At 47.6% G+C, this 23604-nt stretch overlaps 1 protein-coding gene across 2 annotated transcripts in view; it reads right to left on the bottom strand.

Moving 5' to 3' along the window:
- The window catches only part of Muc4 (mucin 4, cell surface associated), a 49573-nt gene extending 26261 nt beyond the window's left edge, over positions 1-23312 (bottom strand). For both annotated transcript variants that reach the window (XR_015045694.1, XM_085832184.1), the window contains exons 1-2: positions 23148-23312; positions 131-9373 (exon numbers count right to left, since the gene is read on the bottom strand). Coding sequence is in view for 1 of the 2 variants with exons in the window: in XM_085832184.1 (XP_085688310.1) it covers positions 131-9373; positions 23148-23220 (9316 nt within the window). In the remaining variant the exon portion in view is untranslated. The remainder of the gene's footprint in view (positions 1-130; positions 9374-23147) is intronic.
- Between the last annotated feature and the right edge of the window lie 292 nt (positions 23313-23604).

Here is a 23604-nt window from a genome sequence, read left to right as displayed (position 1 = left end):
ATCTCTATGCTGGTCAACAGCCAGGGCCTCCATGCATAAGAAAAGGCGGCAGGAAGAATGGAGGGCCAGTCACCATTCACCACTGGGATACCTCCTCACCCTTGCCTGTAATGCTAGGTAGCTGACTCACCTGAGGAGGATGACACATGAGAAAAGGTCTCTGTCACAGTGGGTCCAGGTGAAGAGGCAAGATGCTTTTCTGAGGTCACTTCTGTGAGGATGCTAGTTTGAGACGTGCTGGGTGTCCCCGTGCCATCAGTCCGGTGACTCTGAGAATGTGCGGACAATGGCTGAGCAGGGGTGCTATGCACTACTGTGGACTGTCCAGCTAGACTTGTGCTTGTGACTCTGGATGTGAACACACCGAGGCTTCCAGTTACAGCTGTGTGCCCTGTGTTTCCTGAGGTGGTGGTGAGGATGCCTGATGTGGATGCAGGTGAGGTATTCCTGACAGGAGTAGGTAGGGTAGTTATTGTCACTGAGGAGGACTTTCCCCAAGACACCGTTTGCGATTCAGTGGATCCCCTTGAGAATGATAAAAGAGTTGATGTGGTCACCACTGTAGAGGAGATATTCTGAGGTTGGCTGCTGGTCTCCATGCTTCCAGTGTGTTGTCTCTGAGGAAGTGATGTTAATTCCTGTGTAGAAGTGCTGAGCATTGACACTGTTGACATATTCTGGGATGAAGGTGTCGGTGAGACCTGTAGAGTGTCAGGTGTAGAACCATGAGTAGTTATTGCACTTGTGTGTCCTGTGTCTACTGAGGTACTTTGAGTGGAGGATTTTGTGGTTAACATGTGTGTTGTACTTGGAGCTGAAGTGCTCATGCTGGAAGCATGTGAGGTGGTTGTCTCGCCAGGAGTGATTGTTCTTTGGGAACTTGTCTCTGTCTGAATTTGGTCACGTGAGGAGGCTGAAGGAGTTGATGTGGTCACCTCTGGGGTGGTGGTAGTTTGAGGATTGCTGCTGGTCCCCTTGCTTCCAAAGTATTGGCTCTGAGGAAGGGTTGACAATTTGTGAGAAGAAGTGATGTGTGCTGACACTGTTGACATGTTCTGGGATGAAGGTGAGATCTGTGTGGTTGCAGGTGTAGAACCTTGAGTCCTTACTGCTGTTGTGTGTCCTGAGTATACTGAGGTACTTTGAGTGGAGGATTTTGTGGTTAACATGTGTGTTGTACTTGGAGCTGAACTGCTTATGCTGGGAGCATGTGAGGTGGTTGTCTCCCCAGGAGAGATTGTTCTTTGGGAACTTGTCTCTGTCTTAATTTGGTCAAGAGAGGAGGCTGAAGGAGTTGATGTGGTCACCTCTGTGGTGGTGGTAGTTTGAGGATTGCTGCTGGTCCCCTTGCTTCCAGTGTGTTGGCTCTGAGTAAGGGTTGACAATTTTTGAGTTGAGGCGATTGGTGGAAACACTGTTGACATATTCTGGGATGAAGGAGAGATCTGTGTGGTTGGAGGTGTAGAACCTTGAGTCCTTACTGCTGTTGTGTGTCCTGTGTCTACTGAGGTACTTTGAGTGGAGGATTTTGTGGTTAACATGTGTGTTGTACTTGGAGCTGAACTGCTTATGCTGGGAGCATGTGAGGTGGTTGTCTCCCCAGGAGAGACTGTTCTTTGGGAACTTGTCTCTGTCTTAATTTGGTCATGAGAGGTGGCTGAAGGAGTTGATGTGGTCACCTCTGTGGTGGTGGTAGTTTGAGGATTGCTGCTGGTCCCCTTGCTTCCAGTGTGCTGGCTCTGAGGATGGGTTGACAATTTGTGAGTAGAGGTGATGGGTGTTGACAGTGTTGACATATTCTGGGATAAATGTGTCAATGAGGTCTGTGTGGTGGCAGGTGTAGAACCTTGAGTCCTTACTGCTGTTGTGTGTCTTGGGTCTACTGAGGTACTTTGAGTGGAGGATGTTGTGGATAACATGTGTGTGTGTGTTGTACTTGGAGCTGAACTGCTTATACTGGAAGCATGTGAGGTGGTTGTCTCCCCAGGAGAGATTGTTCTTTGAGAACTTGCCTCTGTCTTAATTTGGTCATGGGAGGTGGCAGATGGAGTTGATGTGGTTACCTCTGGGGTGGTGGTAGTTTGAGGATTTCTGTTGGTCTCCTTGCTTCTAGTGTGTTGGCTCTGAGGAAAGGTTGACAAAATTTGAGTTGACGTGATGGGTGCTGACACTGTTGACATGTTCTGGGATGAAGGTGTCAGTGATGTCTGTGTGGTGGCAGGTGTAGAACCTTGAGTCCTTACTGCTGTTGTGTGTCTTGTGTCTCCTGAGGTACTTTTAGTGGAGGATGTTGTGGATAACATGTGTGTTGTACTTGGAGCTGAGCTGCTCATGATGGGAGCATGTGAGGTGGTTGTCTCCCCCGGAGAGATTGTTCTTTGGGAACTTGTCTCTGTCTTAATTTGGTCAGGAGAGGTGGCTGAAGGAGTTGATGTGGTCACCTCTGGGGTGGTGGTAGTTGGAGGATTGCTGTTGGTCCCCTTGCTTCCAGTGTATTGGCTCTGAGGAAGGGTTGACAATTTGTGAGTAGAAGTGATGGGTGCTGACACTGTTGACATAATCTGGGATGAAGGTGAGATCTGTGTGGTTGCAGGTGTAGAACCTTGAGTCCTTACTGCTGTTGTGTGTCCTGTGTATACTGAGGTACTTTGAGTAGAGGATGTTGTGGATAACATGTGTGTTGTACTTGGTGCTGAACTGCTCAAGCTGGAAGCATGTGAGGTGGTTGTCTCCCCAGGAGAGATTTTTCTTTGGGAACTTGTCTCTGTTTGAATTTGGTCACGTGAGGAGGCTGAAAGAGTTGATGTGGTCACCTCTGGGGTGGTGGTAGTTTGAGGATTGCTGCTGGTCCCCTTGCTTCCAGTGTGCTGGCTCTGAGGAAGGGTTGACAATTCTTGAGTAGAAGTGATGGGTGTTGACACTGTTGACATATTCTGGGATGATGGTGAGACCTGTGTGGTAGCAGGTGTAGTACCTTGAGTCCCTACTGCTGTTGTGTGTCCTGTGTCTACTGAGGTACTTTGAGTGGAGGATGTTGTGGATAACATGTGTGTTGTACTTGGAGCTGAGCTGCTTATGCTGGGAGCATGTGAGGTGGTTGTCTCCCCCGGAGAGATTGTTCTTTGGGAACTTGTCTCTGTCATAATTTGTTCACGTGAGGAGGCTGATGGAGTTGATGTGGTCACCTCTGGGGTGGTGGTAGTTTGAGGATTGCTGCTGGTCCCCTTGCTTCCAGTGTGCTGGCTCTGAGGAAGGGTTGACAATTTGTGAGTAGAAGTGATGGGTGCTGACACTGTTGACATATTCTGGGATGAAGGAGAGATCTGTGTGGTTGGAGGTGTAGAACCTTGAGTCCTTACTGCTGTTGTGTGTCTTGTGTCTACTGAGGTACTTTGAGTGGAGGATGTTGTGGATAACATGTGTGTTGTACTTGGAGCTGAGCTGCTCATGATGGGAGCATGTGAGGTGGTTGTCTCGCCAGGAGAGATTGTTCTTTGGGAACTTGTCTCTGTCTTAATTTGGTCACGTGAGGAGGCTGAAGGAGTTGATGTGGTCACCTCTGGGGTGGTGGTAGTTTGAGGATTGCTGTTGGACCCCTTGCTTCCAGTGTGTTGGCTCTGAGGAAGGGTTGACAATTTGTGAGTAGAGATGATGGGTGTTGACAGTGTTGACATATTCTGGGATGAATGTATCAATGAGATCTGTGTGGTGGCAGGTGTAGAACCTTCAGTCCTTACTGCTGTTGTGTATCTTGTGTCTCCTGAGGTACTTTGAGTGGAGGATGTTGTGGATAACATGTGTGTTGTACTTGGAGCTGAACTGTTTATGCTGGAAGCATGTGAGGTGGTTGTCTCCCCCGGAGAGACTGTTCTTTGGGAACTTGTCTCTGTCTTAATTTGGTCACGTGAGGAGGCTGAAGGAGTTGATGTGGTCACCTCTGGGGTGGTGGTAGTTTGAGGATTGCTGCTGGTCCCCTTGCTTCCAGTGTGTTGGCTCTGAGGAAGGGTTGACAATTCTTGAGTAGAAGTGATGGGTGTTGACACTGTTGACATATTCTGGGATGATGGTGAGACCTGTGTGGTAGCAGGTGTAGTACCTTGAGTCCCTACTGCTGTTGTGTGTCCTGTGTCTACTGAGGTACTTTGAGTGGAGGATGTTGTGGATAACATGTGTGTTGTACTTGGAGCTGAGCTGCTCATGATGGGAGCATGTGAGGTGGTTGTCTCCCCCGGAGAGACTGTTCTTTGGGAACTTGTCTCTGTCTTAATTTGGTCACGTGAGGATGCTGAAGGAGTTGATGTGGTTACCTCTGGGGTGGTGATAGTTTGAGGATTGCTGTTGGTCTCCTTGCTTCCAGTGTGTTGGCTCTGAGGATGGGTTGACAAAATTTGAGTTGAGGTGATGGGTACTGACCCTGTTGACATACTCTGGGATGAAGGAGAGACCTGTTTGGTTGCAGGTGTAGAACCTTGAGTCCTTACTGCCGTTGTGTGTCTTGTGTCTACTGAGGTACTTTGAGTGGAGGATGTTGTGGATAACATGTGTGTTGTACTTGGAGCTGAGCTGCTCATGATGGGAGCATGTGAGGTGGTTGTCTCCCCCGGAGAGATTGTTCTTTGGGAACTTGTCTCTGTCATAATTTGTTCACGTGAGGAGGCTGATGGAGTTGATGTGGTCACCTCTGGGGTGGTGTTAATTTGAGGATTGCTGCTGGTCCCCTTGCTTCCAGTGTGCTGGCTCTGAGGAAGGGTTGACAATTCTTGAGTAGAAGTGATGGGTGTTGACACTGTTGACATATTCTGGGATGATGGTGAGACCTGTGTGGTTGCAGGTGTAGAACCTTGAGTCCTTACTGCTGTTGTGTGTCCTGTGTGTACTGAGGTACTTTGAGTGGAGGATGTTGTGGATAACATGTGTGTTGTACTTGGAGCTGAGCTGCTCATGATGGGAGCATGTGAGGTGGTTGTCTCCCCCGGAGAGATTGTTCTTTGGGAACTTGTCTCTGTCTTAATTTGGTCACGTGAGGATGCTGAAGGAGTTGATGTGGTCACCTCTGGGGTGGTGGTAGTTTGAGGATTGCTGTTGGTCTCCTTGCTTCCAGTGTGTTGGCTCTGAGGATGGGTTGACAAAATTTGAGTTGAGGTGATGGGTACTGACCCTGTTGACATACTCTGGGATGAAGGAGAGACCTGTTTGGTTGCAGATGTAGAACCTTGAGTCCTTACTGCTGTTGTGTGTCTTGTGTCTACTGAGGTACTTTGAGTGGAGGATGTTGTGGATAACATGCGTGTTGTACTTGGAGCTGAGCTGCTCAAGATGGGAGCATGTGAGGTGGTTGTCTCCCCCGTAGAGATTGTTCTTTGGGAACTTGTCTCTGTCTTAATTTGCTCACGTGAGGAGGCTGATGGAGTTGATGTGGTCACCTCTGGGGTGGTGTTAATTTGAGGATTGCTGCTGGTCCCCTTGCTTCCAGTGTGCTGGCTCTGAGGAAGGGTTGACAATTCGTGAGTAGAAGTGATGGGTGTTGACACTGTTGACATATTCTGGGATGATGATGAGACCTGTGTGGTGGCAGGTATAGTACCTTGAGTCCCTACTGCTGTTGTGTGTCCTGTGTCTACTGAGTTACTTTGAGTGGAGGATGTTGTGGATAACATGTGTGTGTGTGCTGTACTTGGAGCTGAACTGCTTATGCTGGGATCATGTGAGGTGGTTGTCTCCCCAGGAGAGATTGTTCTTTGGGAACTTGTCTCGGTCTGAATTTGGTCACGTGAGAAGGCTGAAGGAGTTGATGTTGTTACCTCTGTGGTGGTGGAAGTTTGAGGAATGCTGTTGGTCTCTTTGCTTCCAGTGTGTTGGCTCTGGGGAAGGGTTGACAAAATTTGAGTTGAGGTGATGGGTGCTGACCCTGTTGACCTATTCTGGGATGAAGGAGAGACCTGTGTGGTTGCAGGTGTAGAACCTTGAGTCCTTACTGCTGCTGTATGTCCTGTGTCTACTGACGTACTTTTAGTGGAGGATGTTGTGGATAACATGTGTGTTGTACTAGGAGCTGAACTGCTTATGCTGGGTGCATGTGAGTTGGTTGTCTCCCCAGGAGAGATTGTTCTTTGAGAAATTGTCTCTGTCTGAATTGGGTCACGGGAGGTGGATGAAGGAGTTGATGTGGTCACCTCTGGGGTGGTGGAAGTTTGAGGATTGCTGCTGGTCCCCTTGCTTCCAGTGTATTGGCTCTGAGGAAGGGTTGACAATTTGTGAGTAGAGGTGATGGGTGTTGACAGTGTTGACATATTCTGGGATGAATGTGTCAGTGAGGTCTGTGTCGTGGCAGGTATAGAACCTTGAGTCCTTACTGCTGTTGTGTATCTTGTGTCTACTGAGGTACTTTGAGTGGAGGATGTTGTGGATAACATGTGTGTGTGTGCTGTACTTGGAGCTGAACTGCTTATGCTGGAAGAATGTGAGGTGGTTGTCTCCCCAGGAGAGATTGTTCTTTGAGAACTTGCCTCTGTCTTAATTTGGTCACGGGAGGTGGCTGAAGGAGTTGATGTGGTTACCTCTGGGGTGGTGATAGTTTGAGGATTTCTGTTGGTCTCCTTGCTTCTAGTGTGTTGGCTCTGAGGAAAGGTTGACAAAATTTGAGTTGAGGTGATGGGTGCTGACACTGTTGAAATGTTCTGGGATGAAGGTGTCAATGATTTCTGTGTGGTGGCAGGTGTAGAACCTTGAGTCCTTACTGCTGTTGTGTATCTTGTGTCTCCTGAGGTATTTTCAGTGGAGGATGTTGTGGATAACATGTGTGTTGTACTTGGAGCTGAGCTGCTCATGATGGGAGCATGTGAGGTGGTTGTCTCCCCCGGAGAGATTGATCTTTGAGAAATTGTCTCTGTCTGAATTGGGTCACGTGAGAATGCTGAAGGAGTTGATGTGGTTACCTCTGGGGTGGTGGTAGTTTGAGGATTGCTGTTGGTCTCCTTGCTTCCAGTGTGTTGGCTCTGAGGATGGGTTGACAAAATTTGAGTTGAGGTGATGGGTGCTGACCCTATTGACATATTCTGGGTTGAAGGAGAGAACTGTTTGGTTGCAGGTGTAAAACCTTGAGTCCTTACTGCTGTTGTGTGTCCTGTGTCTACTGACGTAATTTTAGTGGAGGATGTTGTGGATAACATGTGTGTTGTACTTGGAGCTGAGCTGCTCATGATGGGAGCATGTGAGGTGGTTGTCTCCCCCGGAGAGATTGTTCTTTGGGAACTTGTCTCTGTCTTAATTTGGTCACGTGAGGATGCTGAAGGAGTTGATGTGGTCACCTCTGGGGTGGTGGTAGTTTGAGGATTGCTGTTGGTCTCCTTGCTTCCAGTGTGTTGGCTCTGAGGATGGGTTGACAAAATTTGAGTTGAGGTGATGGGTACTGACCCTGTTGACATACTCTGGGATGAAGGAGAGACCTGTTTGGTTGCAGGTGTAGAACCTTGAGTCCTTACTGCTGTTGTGTGTCCTGTGTCTACTGACGTACTTTTAGTGGAGGATGTTGTGGATAACATGTGTGTTGTACTTGGAGCTGAGCTGCTCATGATGGGAGCATGTGAGGTGGTTGTCTCCCCAGGAGAGATTGTTCTTTGGGAACTTGTCTCTGTCTTAATTTGGTCACGTGAGGAGGCTGAAGGAGTTGATGTGGTCACCTCTGGGGTGGTGGTAGTTTGAGTATTGCTGCTGGTCCCCTTGCTTCCAGTGTGTTGGCTCTGAGGAAGGGTTGACAATTCTTGAGTAGAAGTGATGGGTGATGACACTGTTGACATATTCTGGGATGATGGTGAGACCTGTGTGGTGGCAGGTGTAGTACCTTGAGTCCCTACTGCTGTTGTGTGTCCTGTGTCTACTGAGGTACTTTGAGTGGAGGATGTTGTGGATAACATGTGTGTTGTACTTGGAGCTGAGCTGCTCATGATGGGAGCATGTGAGGTGGTTGTCTCCCCAGGAGAGATTGTTCTTTGGGAACTTGTCTCTGTCTGAATTTGGTCACGTGAGGATGCTGAAGGAGTTGATGTGGTCACCTCTGGGGTGGTGGTAGCTTGAGGATTGCTGCTCTCCCCCATGCTTCCAGTGTGTTGGCTCTTAGGAAGGGTTGACAAATTTTGAGTTGAGGTGATGGGTGCTGACACTGTTGACATGTTCTCGGATGAAGGTGAGACCTGTGTGGTTGCAGGTGTAGAACCTTGATTTGTTACTGCTGTTGTGTGTTCTGTGTCTACTGAGGTACTTTGAGTGGAGTATGTTGATATTAACATGTGTGTTGTACTTGGAGCTGAGCTGCTCATGCTGGGAGCATGTGAGGTTGTTGTCTCCCCAGGAGAGATTGTTCTTTGAGAACTTGTCTCTGTCTGAATTTGGTGACGTGAGGAGGCTGAAGGAGTTGATGTGATCACCTCTGTGGTTGTGGTGGTTTGAGGTTGGCTGCTGGTCTCCATGCTTTCAGTGTGTTGGTTCTGAGGAAGGGTTGACACTTTTTGGCTTGTGTTGATGAGTGTTGACACTGGTGACAGTTTTTGTGGTGTAGATGTTGTTGAGACTTTCGTGGTTTGTGTTGTAGAGTTCTGAGTCATCCTCAGAGTTGTGTTTTTTGGAGCAGAGTCTGTAGAGGATGTTTGGGTGAGCTCTTCTGTTGTAGTTGGGGATGTGCTGCTGACACCAGAAGTAGATGGCTTGGTTCTTTTATCTGAAGATGATGTCACTTGAGACATTGTCTGTGCAGGAGTTGAGTCACTTGTAGAGATTGAAAGAGTTGATGTGACTATGGTGATTTGAGAGTTGCTGCTGGTCCGCATGCTTCCAGTGTGTTGGCTCTGAGTAAGAGTAGAGGTGATGGGTGTTGACACTGTTGACATATTCTGGGATGAAGGTGTCAATGAGACTTGTGTGGTGGCAGGTATAGAACCTTGAGTTGTTATCGCTGATGTGTGTCCTGAGTCTACTGAGGTACTTTTTGTGGAGGATGTTGTGGGTAACATGTGTGTTATACTTGGAGCTGAGCTGCTGATGCTGGGAGCATGTGAGGTGGTTGTCTTGCTAGGAGAGATTGTTCTTTGAGAACTTGTCTCTGTCTGAATTTGGTGACATGAGGAGGCTGAAGGAGTTGGTGTGGTCACCTCGGTGGTTGTGGTGGTTTGAGGTTTGCTGGTCTCCATGCTTGTAGTGTGATGGCTCTGAGAAACTGTTGTTATGGAACTTGGAGTATCCCTTGTTGATGTTTCTTCTGTTTTACTTGTCCTGTCTAGAGATGTTGATGAGGTGGACGCTTGTGAGCTCATTTGGGATGTTCTGGTGCTGCTGGAAAGGGACGTGGGTGTCTGTGTTGATGCAGTTGCTAGAGCATCTTCTTGAAATAAAACAAACAAGGACTTTATTATCTTGCAGAATTTGTTAGATAAATGGTAACTTCTAACTGAATTCTTTTATTCAGCTAACAATCCTTTTAATTTCTCTACATACTGATTTCTGTGTAGTTTCACTTACTTAACCACAGTTATGAGTTCTGCACACAAGTACACACCAATTTACTGATAAATAGTGCGGTAACTTTTGATGGTGTTTTGCTTGCATTATTGATGTTTTTGAAAGATAGTTACATCTGATGGATCCCTTGAAACCTGGACTTTCCTCAGGTTAAACTGGGAAGCCAAGAGCCATTTGCCGCAGTCTGCAACACTACATTATTAAAGCACGCACACAGATCACGTGATCAAAAGCTCTCCAATTAAAGCTGTGCAGGAGGCTGAGCAGCACATCACAGCCCTGTCTTACTGAGTTTAAAGGCATCTTTAGGAATCCAGAGAAATATTTTCTGTTAGTAACTTTTATCATGAGAATGAAAGAATCCATCTAAATCATGCATCCAGCTTGCCTCAATTGCATTCATCTTCAGCAATACAGGTAGAAAATACAGTGTTTAGGGTTTTTTCCTTCTCCGAGGAAAGGGACCCAAAAAGAGAAAAATACCTAGGACCTGTGAGATGGCTCAGCACTTAAGAGCACCGACTGCTCTTCCAGAAGTTCTGAATTCCATTTCCTGCAACCACATGGGGGTTCACTACCATCTTTTATTGGATCTGATGCCCCCTTCTAGTGGGTCTGAAGACAGCTACAGTCTGAAGATGAGTTGCAGTATACTCATATATACAAGATAAATAAATAAATCTTTAAAAATCACAACAGGGGGTTAGAGGACATCCTATTCACACCATTTTATGGATGAACAGTGACACTTTTCTAGAAGAATTGTGCAGTGTATGTGGCCTGCTGAGTCCTTCAGGACAACCTGTTTCCTAGTAGGAAAAAGAGAGAGAGGGGGAGAGAGAGGGAGAGAGGGAGAGAGAGAGAGAGAGAGAGAGAGAGAGAGAGAGAGAGAGAGAGAGAGAGAGAGAGAGAGAGAGCAGTGAGTAAATAAAACCATAAGTAAGCCAGGATGGGGCAGCAGTTACAGCACGCATGGGTTAGTACAGCCACCACTTAATGTAGAAAGCATGCTTACATCCAAGCATGCCTTTGGTTTTCACAACATCTGCATAAGTAAGGGCCATTATCCCCCCAATTTTCTAAATGACTAGAGACGGAGACCTGACTTTTCCAAAACTTCCAGCTCTTCCTGGGAAGCCAAGACCAATACCCCAGCTCTTCAGAGTTCTTCACATCCTTCCCTGCCTTATTCAAAGTTCTGGAGAACAGACACCCTGGAGCTCAGTGAGCCAGACCCAGTCAGGAGAGGAGGAGGGAGGTTGGGAACAAAAATGGAATAGAGGCAACAGGAGAGTAGGAAGTGCAGAGCCCTGAAAGATTCACTCAAAGTACCAGGCAGTCTTATGTCTTAGAGAGGGTGACCACAGTGTAGATTCTGCTGCTTCATCCACAGCACAATTGGCAGTGTGGAAATTCTACAAGTTACGAGACAGGAGCAGTGGCCATGAGCACATGCTTCTCTTGTAGAGAACGGGGTTGGGTCCCCCAAATTTCACATCCAGCAACTCAGTCTCCTATGACTTCAGTCCCAGTGGACCTGCTCTCTGCAGGGACATGCACCCCAACATATATACATACATACATACATACATACATACATACATACATACATACATACATACATACACACACACATACATACATACACACATACATACATACACACACATACATACATACATGACTACGAATAAAAACTATAAATCAGGCAGTGGCCGTACACACCTCTTATCCCAGCATTTAGGAGGCAGATGCAGGCAAATCTCTATGAGTTCGAGGCCAGCCTGGTCTACAGAGCAAGTTCCAGGACAGCCTAGGCTACACAGAGAAACCTTGTCTCAAAATAATAATAATAAAACATTTTAAAATATTCTAGATGTTGGGAAACAAGAGAGTAGCCAAAGGCGGCTGACCTGAGCAGCATCCATGTGGAAATACTATGCCTAACTCCTGTGCCTAACTCCTGTAATACATAAATCAATACAAACTACTAAAACACTTTTTAAATTCTCTTTTTGTTGTTGGTTTTTGTTGTTGTTTTGGGTTTTTTGTTTATTTGTATTTTCAAGACAGGGTTTCTCTATATAGCCCTGGCTGTCCTGAAACTCACTCTGTAGACCAGACTGGCCTTGAACTCAGAAATCCTCCTGCCTCTGCCTCCCAACTGCCGGGATTAAAGGTATGAGCCTCAACTGCCCGGCCATGTTTTAAATTCTTAATCAACAGATTTATTATAGCTAACTGAAAACAAAGCCTACAGAGCAGTGGTTCGGGTAACTTTCCATGCACCCCTTAAGTGGTTAGAACTCTGGTGCACACATTCAGGGCTTCCTAGTAAATTTGTCAATAATATAAATGAATGTTTTTCAACATCCTGTATCAATGGGCATGTCCTTTAGTTGAAAAGAGATCATCAAATTTGCCCCCCAAGGAATTTAGAAATAAAGATTATTCGTTAATCTATCTGGCATTATTGGAAGTGGCCAATCTTTCTTGCTAAAGTTGTCAAATACTCCTTCTCTTTAAACAGCCCTAAGAGGGACAAACAAGGAGGCAGTCTCCCTCACCATGGCGAGGAAGTAGCCCAGGGTAGAAAAAAGCCTTCTGGGATGCTATGTATGCTCCTGGGCTGAGTGAGCAGGGGCTAGCCAACAAGACCTGTTCTAGCTCAGAGGTTCAGAGATGTTTTTGAGAAAGGCCCTGGAAAGCCAGTCCAACCAATGAGAGGTGGCAGTGCAGGCTTCCCACAGAGAAGCCAGCTGCTCAGGGTGGCTTCAGAACCACCTAAGAGCTGACAGTATCTTGTGTGTGTGTGTTTGTCTATGTCTGTGTGTGTGTTTGTGTATCTGTGTGTGTGTCTGTGTATTTGTGTATCTCTGTGTGTCTGTGTGTGTCTGTGTATGTCTGTGTCTGTGTATCTGTGTGTCTGTGTGTGGATGTGGGTGTTGGTGGGTATGGGTGTGTGTGTCTATGTGTCTGTGTGTGTGTAATCCCGGCACTTGGAGGCTGAGGCAGAATCTCAAGTCTCTAGTTTGAAACTCCTGAGTCCCATAGTGACTTTGAATTCAACTTAAACTATATAGTAAAACTATCTATACAACCCCCCCCCCCAAATGAAGAAGAGGAAGAAGAAAATCCGGGAGCTGGGAATGTGGCTCACTAATAATACATGTACTTTTCAAATGTGAAACCCTGGGTTATCTATCCCAGAATTAAAATGAGCAAGACTTTTCTGACTTGAGGATATCTTCCATGAGATGAAACAGGTAAAATCAACCTGGAATTGTGAACAGACGATGGGAAACTGCAGGAGGAGAAGCAGTCAACGTCCTTACTACAGAGGTAACTCTTTGTTCTTGGACTTCAGCAATCCCTGTTATCCTCAGGGAATCCATTCCAAGGCCCAGGTGGGGGCCTGGAACTGTGAACAGTATCCAACCCTATATAATATAATCATTTCTCCCTATACATACACACTATGCTAAAGTTTAATTTATAAATTAGGCATTAGACGAGATCAACAGCAATAATAACATGCAGCAGTAAGAATATCCTTGTGATAAGTTTTTTAAACCTATGAAATAATCACTCCTGGAATTTTCCATCTAATGTGCTCAGACATCAATTGGCTACAGCAAGATATTACTTTATAGTGTTGTTCTTTTTTGAGAGGAAATAGATTTTATTCCTTTTCTTTGTGCTGGAGATGGGAACAGGAACGTTGGCAAGGCCAGGCAAGCACAGTACCTGCGCCAGCCTTCAACCTTCAACCTAAGTGCTTACAAGTGGTCAAGTGGTCGGAAGGCAGGTCACAGAGAAGTTTAGGTTTGTGTGCAGTTCTTAGAGTTGCCTCTAATTAGTTCTCTTTCGGTCTCTATCTCCACCTCGCAACACATCCTAGGTTTTAAAGCCATCCTCTGGCCTCAACCTCCCTGGTGTAGAGTTTTAAGACTGAGCCACCACGCCCAGCTCCTTCATTCCCTTCCTGAAAGAGCCATTCAGACTTGGAAGTGAGAGAATTTGTGAATCGGCTCTAATTCACACAAGTCGAGTGACTCACCCGCAAACCGGTGTACTTTATTAATAGAACGGCTTCCTGGGAGAACTGTCTAAACTTCTGTAGACAAAGGAGTGGGCGGAGCTGCTGAGTACCTTGCTGGACCTTCTTATTGGACCTGTGAGGGTTGTGTAGTTTCGACTTTACATAGTCTCTTGCGGAGTTTGCTTTATGGCTGGTTTTACAGCGCTAATGTAACTTTAATGTTAAAACTATACAAAGACACTTCAGGAAGAAAAAACTAAGACAAACCAACCTTGATAATAAATCCACACAAATACCCTAGGCAAAATATCAGCAAGCCAGACCCAGCATTAGAGTTTTAAAGCCTATTATGGACATGCTGAATTTAGAGCAGAAATGGAAAATGAATGCATGACCTCATGAAAATCAACATAAAAAGCCAAGAGGAGCGGGGACCGTGACTGTCACTGTCAAGGGACGCAAATGACTAAAAACCTATGAATTATTCATGCCTTCCTTTTAAAGTCCTGAAGGCCAGCTGTGGTGGTGCACATCTGTAAAGCCAGTGCTTGGGAGGCTGAGACTGGAGGATTGCTTGAGTTTGATACTAATTTGAGTGATATACAGAGACTTTGTCTCAAAAAAAAGTTTTGGGCTGCTGAGATGGGCAGAGGTTAAGGGTGCTTGCTACTAAGACTGATGGCTTGAGTTTGATCCCCAGGACCCATAGTGGGAAGAAGAAGACTGACTCTCATAAGTTTCCCTGTGACCTCGACAGGTACATATGTCAATCTCTCCCCCCCTCCCCCCTCCCTCTCCCTCCCATGAAAACAGACAAGAAGGCAAGAGCTGCTTCATTTTCTGACCTGGGTTTTAACGTTTGGGATTTAAGTAGGAAAAAAAAAAACACCTCACTCGGTTGAGCCTGGGTTGAGAAGGGAGGGTTTTGTGTTAATACAACAGACACACTGATGGCTTCTGTCTTTCTTCGCTATTTCAACAACACATCCTAGCCGCGCTCCCCACGGACTGGTGAGCTCTTTGGGAAATGATGTGTAGATTATGCACTAATCTTGGGGTGCCATGCTCGAGTATGAAATGGTGGTAAGAGAAACTATTTTTCGTAAGAAACTGGTCCTTAAACAATAGAATGAGGAGGTGGAGGGATGGCTCAGCAGCTAAAAGTGCTTCCTGCTCTCATGGACCCAGGTTCAATTCCCAGCACCCACATCAGGCAGCTCACAGCTGCCTGTAACTCCAGTTCCAGGGAATCTGAGACCTTCTGGCTTCCCCAGGAGCCTGCATGAGTGTGGTACACATAAACTCATAGAGGCAGCACACACACATACATACACATAATTAAAAATAAATAAAATCTTTTTTATAAAAGATAAGGTAAATCAGAATCCATGTTGGATATTTTAAAGAATCCGGCCTATGTGCAAGAAAGTATGGTTCTTGCCCATGATCCCAGCACTTCCAAGGCTGAAACGAGGATCGACTCAAGTTTGAGCCTAACCTGGGCTACTGGAGATAGTCTGGGCCACAAAGTAAGAACTTATCTGTGACCAAAGAAGTGTCCTTGGACTGACATTGAGAGTCTAATTTTCTGTGTGTGTGTGTGTGTCTGTGTGTGTCTGTGTGTGTAACCCAGGAATCTGCATTTTAGTGGGTGTTCAGGATGATCCTGGTCTCTGTAGCCCATGGACCACATTTTAAGAAACACTATAAAGCAAAATGACGGGTGTGGAAATATGATATTATAAGAATATATCTTACAGTCTAAGAGACTGGAACTTTTGCTGGGCCTCAAAGCCAGAAGTAATAACACACCTCACGTGAGAATTAAGACTTCTGTCCCACTGTGTGCTCAGCCTACCTTTAAGTGTACACTGTAACACCCAACTGCCTTGGGTTTCCCACACAATAAAATTTTACAACCTAAGTTAATGCACGGCTGTAACTTTTGTTTTCTTTTGTTTGTTTTTCGAGACAGGCTTCCTCTGTGTAGCCTTGACTGTCCTGAAACTTGCCTTTGTAGACTATGCTTCAAACTCACAGATCTGCATAGCTTCTTCTGTGCAGCTTACACCTAAGTGGAACCTTCTATCCCCCTCCTCCTGTTAACTGTTAATTACTGTTCCCAGGTGTCCTGGCTGAAGCCCTCTGAGTCACCTTCCATTTTTTCCTCTCCCTTGTGCCCCGCATTGTAGTTTGGCACCAACTACCCCCAAGTGACTCGTGTCCCCCTGCTCACTTTGCTGTGTCATGAGAGCCCCTCCCTTCTTCTCCCGAAGTCCAGTTTCCTGGTCCCTGCTATGCTTTGGAATGGCGTGAGCTTGTCCCTCCATGCCTCATCTTTTGGAGGCTTGCTTCTCAGTATGATGGTGAGGCCCTTACCAGGAAGATTTGGTAGGTAGCACATTTGAGCTCCCTGAATAATAAAAATACAAATGCTTGGTATTCTCATCAAGCTTTGTCCTATGTGTCACCAATAGGGGCCCACACTGCACAGTGAGAATTCTAGGCTAGTAACCTGCCCAACATCTAAGCAGAGGCTGACGGTCACCAAAGCAAGGCACAAGGCTCGGAGGATGCACGCTTCTGCTCAGCTCTAGGACTGCCATCTGGAGTGTGGAATGGGGGTGAGCTATGACAGTTGGCCTGCCCCAGGTTCTTGAGCTGCTGTGTTGATTGAGGAGCTGAGCCTGGGGACAAGCCAGGTGCGTGTTTAGGAGCAGAGAACGTGGCAACAGGACATTTCTATTTCCTGGCTCTTCTCTCTCTGATGATCAGTGTGAGTAGTGAGTTGTTGCACTCTCGGAGTGGCAAAACCACTGTCCGATGGTCCATGTTGGACAATCTAAATTAGAAAAACTTCCAAGTTCTAAGAGAGGAGAAGCGTCACACAGGGATAGCAAAGCCTTTGGTTCTGAGGTGGGGCTGAGCCTTGTAGCTGTGTCCTGGAGACCTCAGTACACGCTCTGCCTACTCTGGCCTCAATAAAGCCATGCCCCCCCCCAGCTGTGTGGTGCCTCTCAGGGCTCCAGGGATGGTGAGGTTGAAAGTGAAAATGGTCATCACTCTTCTCAGTTGCCCTCTGGTGACTCTAAAGTCATGAGGAGGTGATGGGTGTGCTGTTGATTCAGGGGGAGTGGTGGCAGCAGGGGTGTAGAGGACAGAAGAATACATTCCAGTGGGGTGGAGTGTCACACCGCAAAGAGAAAATGTGCTTCACCTGGCATGCTCTGTGGGCTGAGGCTGCGTCTTAGCACCTTCTCTGTTTGTTTTGGGTTTTTCTCCTGGAACTAGAGGTGAAAACCCCATAAACCAAATTTCCCACAATCTCCTTCACTTCCTCAGTGTTCTTTCTTGGCTGGCGATCTCTTTGCAGGGTTGCCTGGGAGAGAGTAGAGTCCAAGCAGAGAACCCAACGGTAGCATTTTTAGCAGTAAATGCGTTGGAAAGTGTATAGAAGTTGAGGGAGGGAGGGCCAGCCTTCCACCCTCTGTGTGCAAATCAGCCTTGAATAAACTGACAGGTACTGCATGCACCATGGTGTGTTTTTCTTTTATCTGTCCTAGAATTCAAGACAAGGAAAGAGACTAAATCGAAATACCCGAGAGAGTCTGGCAGATCACCTGGAGCAGACTAGAATGACATCATCGACATCTTTTGCACGCACTCCCCAGGCCCTAGCCTTTTAGTTCTGTCAGTGAGGTTGGAGGGAGAATGAGGTGGCACCCATAGCTCCTGCAATTGTCACAATAACCTTAGTACTAGGAAGAGGCCCACAAGATAGTTATGAGGCCTGAGAAGTGTGCCCTTCCCTTAGCATATTTGCTATTAGTAGCTGAAGAACCCAAGAGCAATCTTAGGCTAGGTGGCTATGCCCACCTCAGATGGGAGCTAAGCTAGGCAAGCTATAAAACAAAGAGGGCAGAGACTGGAGGTCATACTTCTGAGAGTAGGCACTGGATTGGCACGTGGAGGTTGTGGTTGTCGGGGGTCTTGGTGCTTCAAATATTGTCCTGGAGTGTCCCACATACTAGGAGAAGTGAGCTAAGAGGGCCTCACCCAAGGCAACGACACCCCAGGTGAAGAAGCCGCTGGCTGACTGGCCTTGTTTGATGGCTCTAGCAGATGTAGCTGGAAAGAAGGGTGGATTCTCTTGTTTTAGAGTCTGCTGTGAGGTGTGGATTTTGGAAGGTCTTCCTTGATGATGCAGATCTACAGTGTTAATGTCGGTTCAGAGAATGTGGCTCCACCCACTAATGAGGGGAAACAAAAGCACTCTACGAGGGGACAATGAATCTGATCTTTGATTTGACCAGTTCCTTTGACCTCCACTCGGGGACTCTATGACTTGGGATGGAGGGAAGGGAGAAACAGGGTGACTTTGCCTGCTGTGACTCCTGCCAGGCACAGTGCTTTTGGCTTGTCCTAACAAGGTTCTTTTTGAGCAAGATGTGGGCAGGAAATGGCAGAAGCCAATGGGTCCATGACATGACTATGAGCTGACACCTAGAGTTAGGCTGACAAACATTTGCCGTGTGACTCTGCAAATTATCTGATTCCCCCGAGGCTTGGGGTACTTACCTATGAAACTGGGACAATGACAGAGATTATAATACCAGAGAGGCAAAGTATGTGAAGTCATTAGCCTCTTTCCAAGCTCACCAAGCGACATTTGGTGCCGCCTCATTTCTGTGTCTCTGCAGGCTTGCTAGAACGTCAGTTGCTGGGTCTTTCATTCTTTCTGGGTCTCTACGCCACCACCATGCCAGCATCTTCTGCCTGGAGCCTCCCTGGCTCCTGTCTGTCCTCTTATTCCACTGATACACTGCTCTGTACATTTTCAATCACAGTATCCAGGAAAAAAGATCTTTCTAAAGCCTGCATGAGTCACCCCTCACTGCCTGCCCGCGTTAGTTACTTAGAATCCAGAATCCATCCCACAGCTGTCAGACCTGCAGGATACAGCTCCTGCCACCTCTCTAAGCCCCCAATGGGCCAGTCTCTGAGAATGCCCCACATGCTCTTGCCCTGTCGACTCGTGCCTGGCACGTGCTCCCTGTGTTTCCTCTTCAACCATCAGGGCTCAGCTCATACACACAGCAGTTACTCAGACAGACCATCCCAGGTCCAGTCTAAACCAAGCCCTCTCAACACCTCCTTTATCCTCATCCCTCCCTGGGGAACATTTCTGTAATTATTTAGTACCAGTTTGCAGTCGGCAAGCTCTTAGCTCCAGGGACTGTTTTAGCCTTTACTGTGAACATAAGGGCCACCTGAGAACAATGTCAGGCACTTGGAGTCCAACCTTAGGTCACCCTTTAAAGTAACAAATAAATGAATGATGGTTCTCTCTTGTCAGCATTTCTGTGGCTAAGGAAACCTGGATTCTTGTCCTAGCTGCCTTATTTTCTGGACAGCGTGACCTGAAACAGATCACCTAAGTTAGGGAGCTTTGGGAGGCAAGGACCATGACTTCTCCATCTTAGTGTCTGAAGTCACTGGCATGAGCAGGCTTTCAGGAAGTGAGCAGCTTCAAAGCCTGAATTGCCTTCAGTTCCTGAATTCACCACAAGGCACTGTTTGGAGTCCAAAGTACAGAGTCAATGCCTGTGAGTCCTGAAACATATACACACGGATAGGACAGAGATGCCTACCACACAGGCCAGGGTCCATTGTGGGTGCAGCCACCATTGCTGACATTTGTGTGGCACAACTGCCCTGTCTCTCAACATGTGAGGTGCCGACAAATCACACTTGTTTGGAGCAGCAACTGAGTAGATGCTGGAGAAAGGATGAGCTGAGCCTAACAGAAAGACCCATCGTGAGGGAAAAGGTTGAAACTAGGAGGAGCCTGGGCCTACAGAGTGTTAGACCCAGTCTAGAGGGAAGAGGCCCCTGAGATTGCTTTGCATGTCTTTGTGAGGTATTCAACCTGCCAAGAAACCAGAAAACAAAGTAGCAAACACAGTAGCAAAGACCATTCCTTTGAGCATCGAAAAGGTCGACGACTTCTCAGCCTCTCCTGGCAACAAAGACACAAGCCACTTATTTGCTAAACAGTGCCTGGACCATCCTCTCTCAGAGGTCAGGGCATGGAGGAGACTGCCCAAGAGAAAGGACCCGCAGAAACAGCAGAGTTTGGCCCTGTGGCAGAGGTAGGGGGCTTTTGGGTCGGTTCAGGCAATAAGGCACATTTGAAGCAAAGCAAGGCAGCACATACAAGCACACAGGACGGGTAGGTAGTTCCTGAGGTGTAGGGACCTGCCACCTGAGCCAACAGAGGTGTCCACTTTACTTCCTGCTCCATTGTACTCCCTGCCTGCTAACTCCACCCCACCCCCATCAGAAGGACCCCTTTCAAAGATGTTTGCACGGCCCTTCTTGATGCTATCTCAATTTATCCTTGTGACAATGCTACACACTAGAGCCCCTTCCTTTAGACTCGTTCGCCATCTAACACGCTGAGACTGTCCGGCCACAGACCTTTGCCTCTGCTGCCTGGCTGCCGAGCTCTTCTGCAGTCACATCTATTGTTGAGTCCCTCGCCTGCATCTCTTTGCTTTCCTCAACAGGATATCCTGTACAAAGATCCTCTTCTTCTGAATGTCCCTGGGCAGGGGTGGGGGACCTCGGGGACAGGAGGGGACAGATGTGCCTGTGGAGTTTCGATCGCCTTGGCTGCAGGCTGGGGGGGGGTGGACTTTCTTAGCCCAATGAAAAGATTGGATGCTCTCTAAAAGAAGGCCAAGGATGCCCTTTCCCCCTGTGTATCCTGTGGCCAAGGGTCTCGTCTCCATCCTGCATTAGCAATGACCTCCTATCTTCCCAGTGGCCACTCAAAGCAGCGTTGTCACCTCTGTGACTAGGTCACTGATGGTCCTAACGGGAAGCATAGCTGCCGGGCTTCCTCGTGAGTCATTCCTGACAGGAGTCACAGAGTTACGCTCCCTGTCTGGTCCACCTTTGTCCTCAGCTTTCCAGAACTTTCACTCTGGAGCCTAGGCTCTACCAGGAAGGACCTCTTCTGTGGAAGCTCTGCGCTTTCTATCTGACCTGGGGCCAACGACTTCAATACCTTCTTCAGAGGTGGCAAAAGGTCTAGCCTGGAGGGACTCCAGCTAGCCTGAACACAGGCAAACAGGATCCTAGCAGGCCTGGCCCGTCTCCTTCATTCCCTCTACCTTTAGATTATATTCCTAAAGCTAGCCCCCAAGGTCCACTCATTCCCTTATTTGAACACTTCCTTCTCCTGAGGCTGACTATACCAAGGTCCAGCTATCAAAGTATTGGATCTAGCGATCAAAACCCACTCTTGGTCCACCAAATTAAACTATCCAATCAAAATTAAACACCTCATCCTAACACGGGGTTTCCCCTTTTACCTTTATAAATCGTCATTTGCCTATGGGCCACGTCTGCCTCCTCTCTATCTAGATACAATCTTTTGCCCACCCCCACCACAGGACAAATATCCCTTCCCCCTCTCCACCGTCCCCTTTCCCTTCTTCTTCCATCTGATATCTCCGGGGCTTTGTCTCTTATTCCCTGACCTTTGTCCCTCTGTGGCAAATAAATCTCCTTTGCGCTGAGAACTTGGTCTTGGGTGTCTTGTGCCTACAAGTGTGAATGGACAGCTTAGACCCAGACATATGTGGGGCCTTCGTAGACCCCTCCAGGAGCCGGAAGGGCCCCTCAGAAGCTGCCTTAGGCAGCCTAGTGACTGGATTTCCCATGAAGCCCCTCATCATGTCACTGCCTCTCCCTCCGACCCTCCTGGCTCTGCTCCTGTCACCACAGGACCCAGTTCCAGGACATGCCACACTTCTATAGGTCATCTCTCTGAATCATCCCCCTTTCCTTCTCTGGCCACGCCCTCTGTTTTCTCCACCGTCCGCACCCTGGAGCCTCTCTATAGAACACAGAATTTAGTGATCCAACCGCTTTGGGGCAAATTGGTACCAATACTTTCAGAGTTGGCTTTCGGGGAGATTTTAAATACCTTTTATTTGTTTTTTGACAATTTAATATACCTAAACCATGACTCTGTCTATATCCATACCCATAGATTAATTACATAGCCCAGGCTATCCTCAAACTCACAGTGATGTTCTTGCTTCCTGAATACTAGATAACAGACTTGAAACATCGGGTCCAGGTTGTTCATTTTTAAATGCTTATTTTTATATGTATGGGTATTTTGCCTATTTGTCTGGCTGTGTACTACATGAGTGTACAGTGAAGGTGTTGGATCCCCTAGGGTTGAGGTTACAGACAATTGTGAGCTCTATGTGGACACTGGGAATTGAACACACGTCCTCTGGAAAAACAGCCACTGCTCTAGCCCATTGAATCATCTCTCCAGCCCTTTAGACCTGCTTCAGATCTGGCCTTGAGTGCTTAAAGCTCATTTCTGCTGCTGTTTTGTTTGTTTTGGTAGCTCTGAGGGTTGGACCCCGGGCTTCAGGCTCATTAGACAGGCAATCTATTGCTAAGCTACATCCCAAGTGCGAGAGCTGACATTTGGCTTTACTTTATGTTTTGAGACTGAGTAGCCAGGCTGGCCTCAAACTGAGTATGATCTTGAACTTGCCCACCCACCCACCAGCATGCCTCTGCCTCCTGAGCTGAGATTACAGAGATGCACTGCCTTGTCTTGTCCCAATGAGCTTGAATCACAAAATATAAACATTTAAGAACTGAGCAGAAGGCATAGTTCTGTGGTACACAGAATGTGGTTAACACAGCAAGACCCTGGGTTTGATCCCCAGCTCAGCAAAAGCTCCCCAAGGCCTGTTGAGATTCTAGAGGGGCTCTCACTCTGACTTTGGTCTGGGCTCCCAAGCCTCAGCCTTCCCAGAACACTCAGACACCCCTATGCACAGAATGAAACCCCAACTGGCAGTCAGGCTGGCAGCTGGGAAAGTGACAGGAAGGAGTCTCGGGGACCTGGAGAACATCCCCAGCAGGCCCTGTGACCACCACTCTGAACCCTGGGCATAGGTATGCAAAGCCAAGGCTGGCAGCATGGTTTTGAAATAGCAGGAAGCTGGGATTTTGAGACAGCTCACTGGCTGGTCTGAGCATCTCGGCTGCCTCTGCCCATGCCCGGCTTCCGTTCCCATCATCCTCCAAAACCAACCCGCCTCCTTCCTTTCTTCTACAATTTTCTCCTTTATGGCCGCATTCTTTAGCTCATTTATTTCCCACCCATCTTGTTTTCTGCTGTGACATCTCTGTAAGAGTTCTCTTTTTCTCCTGTGAGCAGATTTTCTGATTTTCCCTTTAGAGTCTCTCCAACTCTCTCACTATGGTCCTGCCTCTTTCACTTTCTATGCAAATGAAGTTCTGGTCCCCTTCACCATGGGTTCCCCAAGCCAGGCCACCTCTTGTCCCCAAGACATTTATCTTCCACCTTGTCCCATACCCATCTCTCTCTCTCTCTCTCTCTCTCTCTCTCTCTCTCTCTCTCTCTCTCTCTCTCTCTCTCTCTCTCTCTCTCTCTCCCTCCCTCCTCCTCTCTCTCTCCTTTCCTCCCTTCCTCTCTGAAGCCAGCTCCCCTGCACCAGACCCAGACCTCTTTCCCACATACTTGGCTTACCAGGTAGCAAGAGGAGGCAAGAATACAGGCAGCTCAGACACAGCCAGGGAACTCTCCAGTGAGGCCCCCTCATGGCTCCAGAGAGTCCCTCAGGCTCCCTCAGGAATCCCCACAGCACTTGAGGTGGCAGCAGGAGGAGCAGAGGCGAGCCTGTCCCCACTGGCTGCTGGCCCCAAACAGGTGTATTTCCCTGAAGAGGAGAGAATGAGTACCAGGGGGAGGAGGACAAAAGAAGGCGTGGCCTCATGCCAATCATCCTTGCCCAGTCTTTTCTTTCCTCAATCCCCACCCCTTTCCCCCACCAGGAAAAAAAAATAATACCTGTACACCCATGGCTCTGCTCCTTGTCAACTTGAGCCAAGTGGGAGGAGGGTAGGAGAGGGATGTGGAGAAAGAGAAATGAGACTGGCGGGAAGAGAGAGGGCACCTTCCTGCCTGTGGTCCCTGAGACCTTTCC

The sequence above is a fragment of the Mus caroli genome, unplaced genomic scaffold (genome assembly GCF_978045245.1).
Source record: "Mus caroli unplaced genomic scaffold, Mus_caroli_1 scaffold_17, whole genome shotgun sequence".
Taxonomy (NCBI): Eukaryota; Metazoa; Chordata; class Mammalia; order Rodentia; family Muridae; genus Mus; species Mus caroli.
This window is presented reverse-complemented; position numbering and strand designations above follow the sequence as displayed.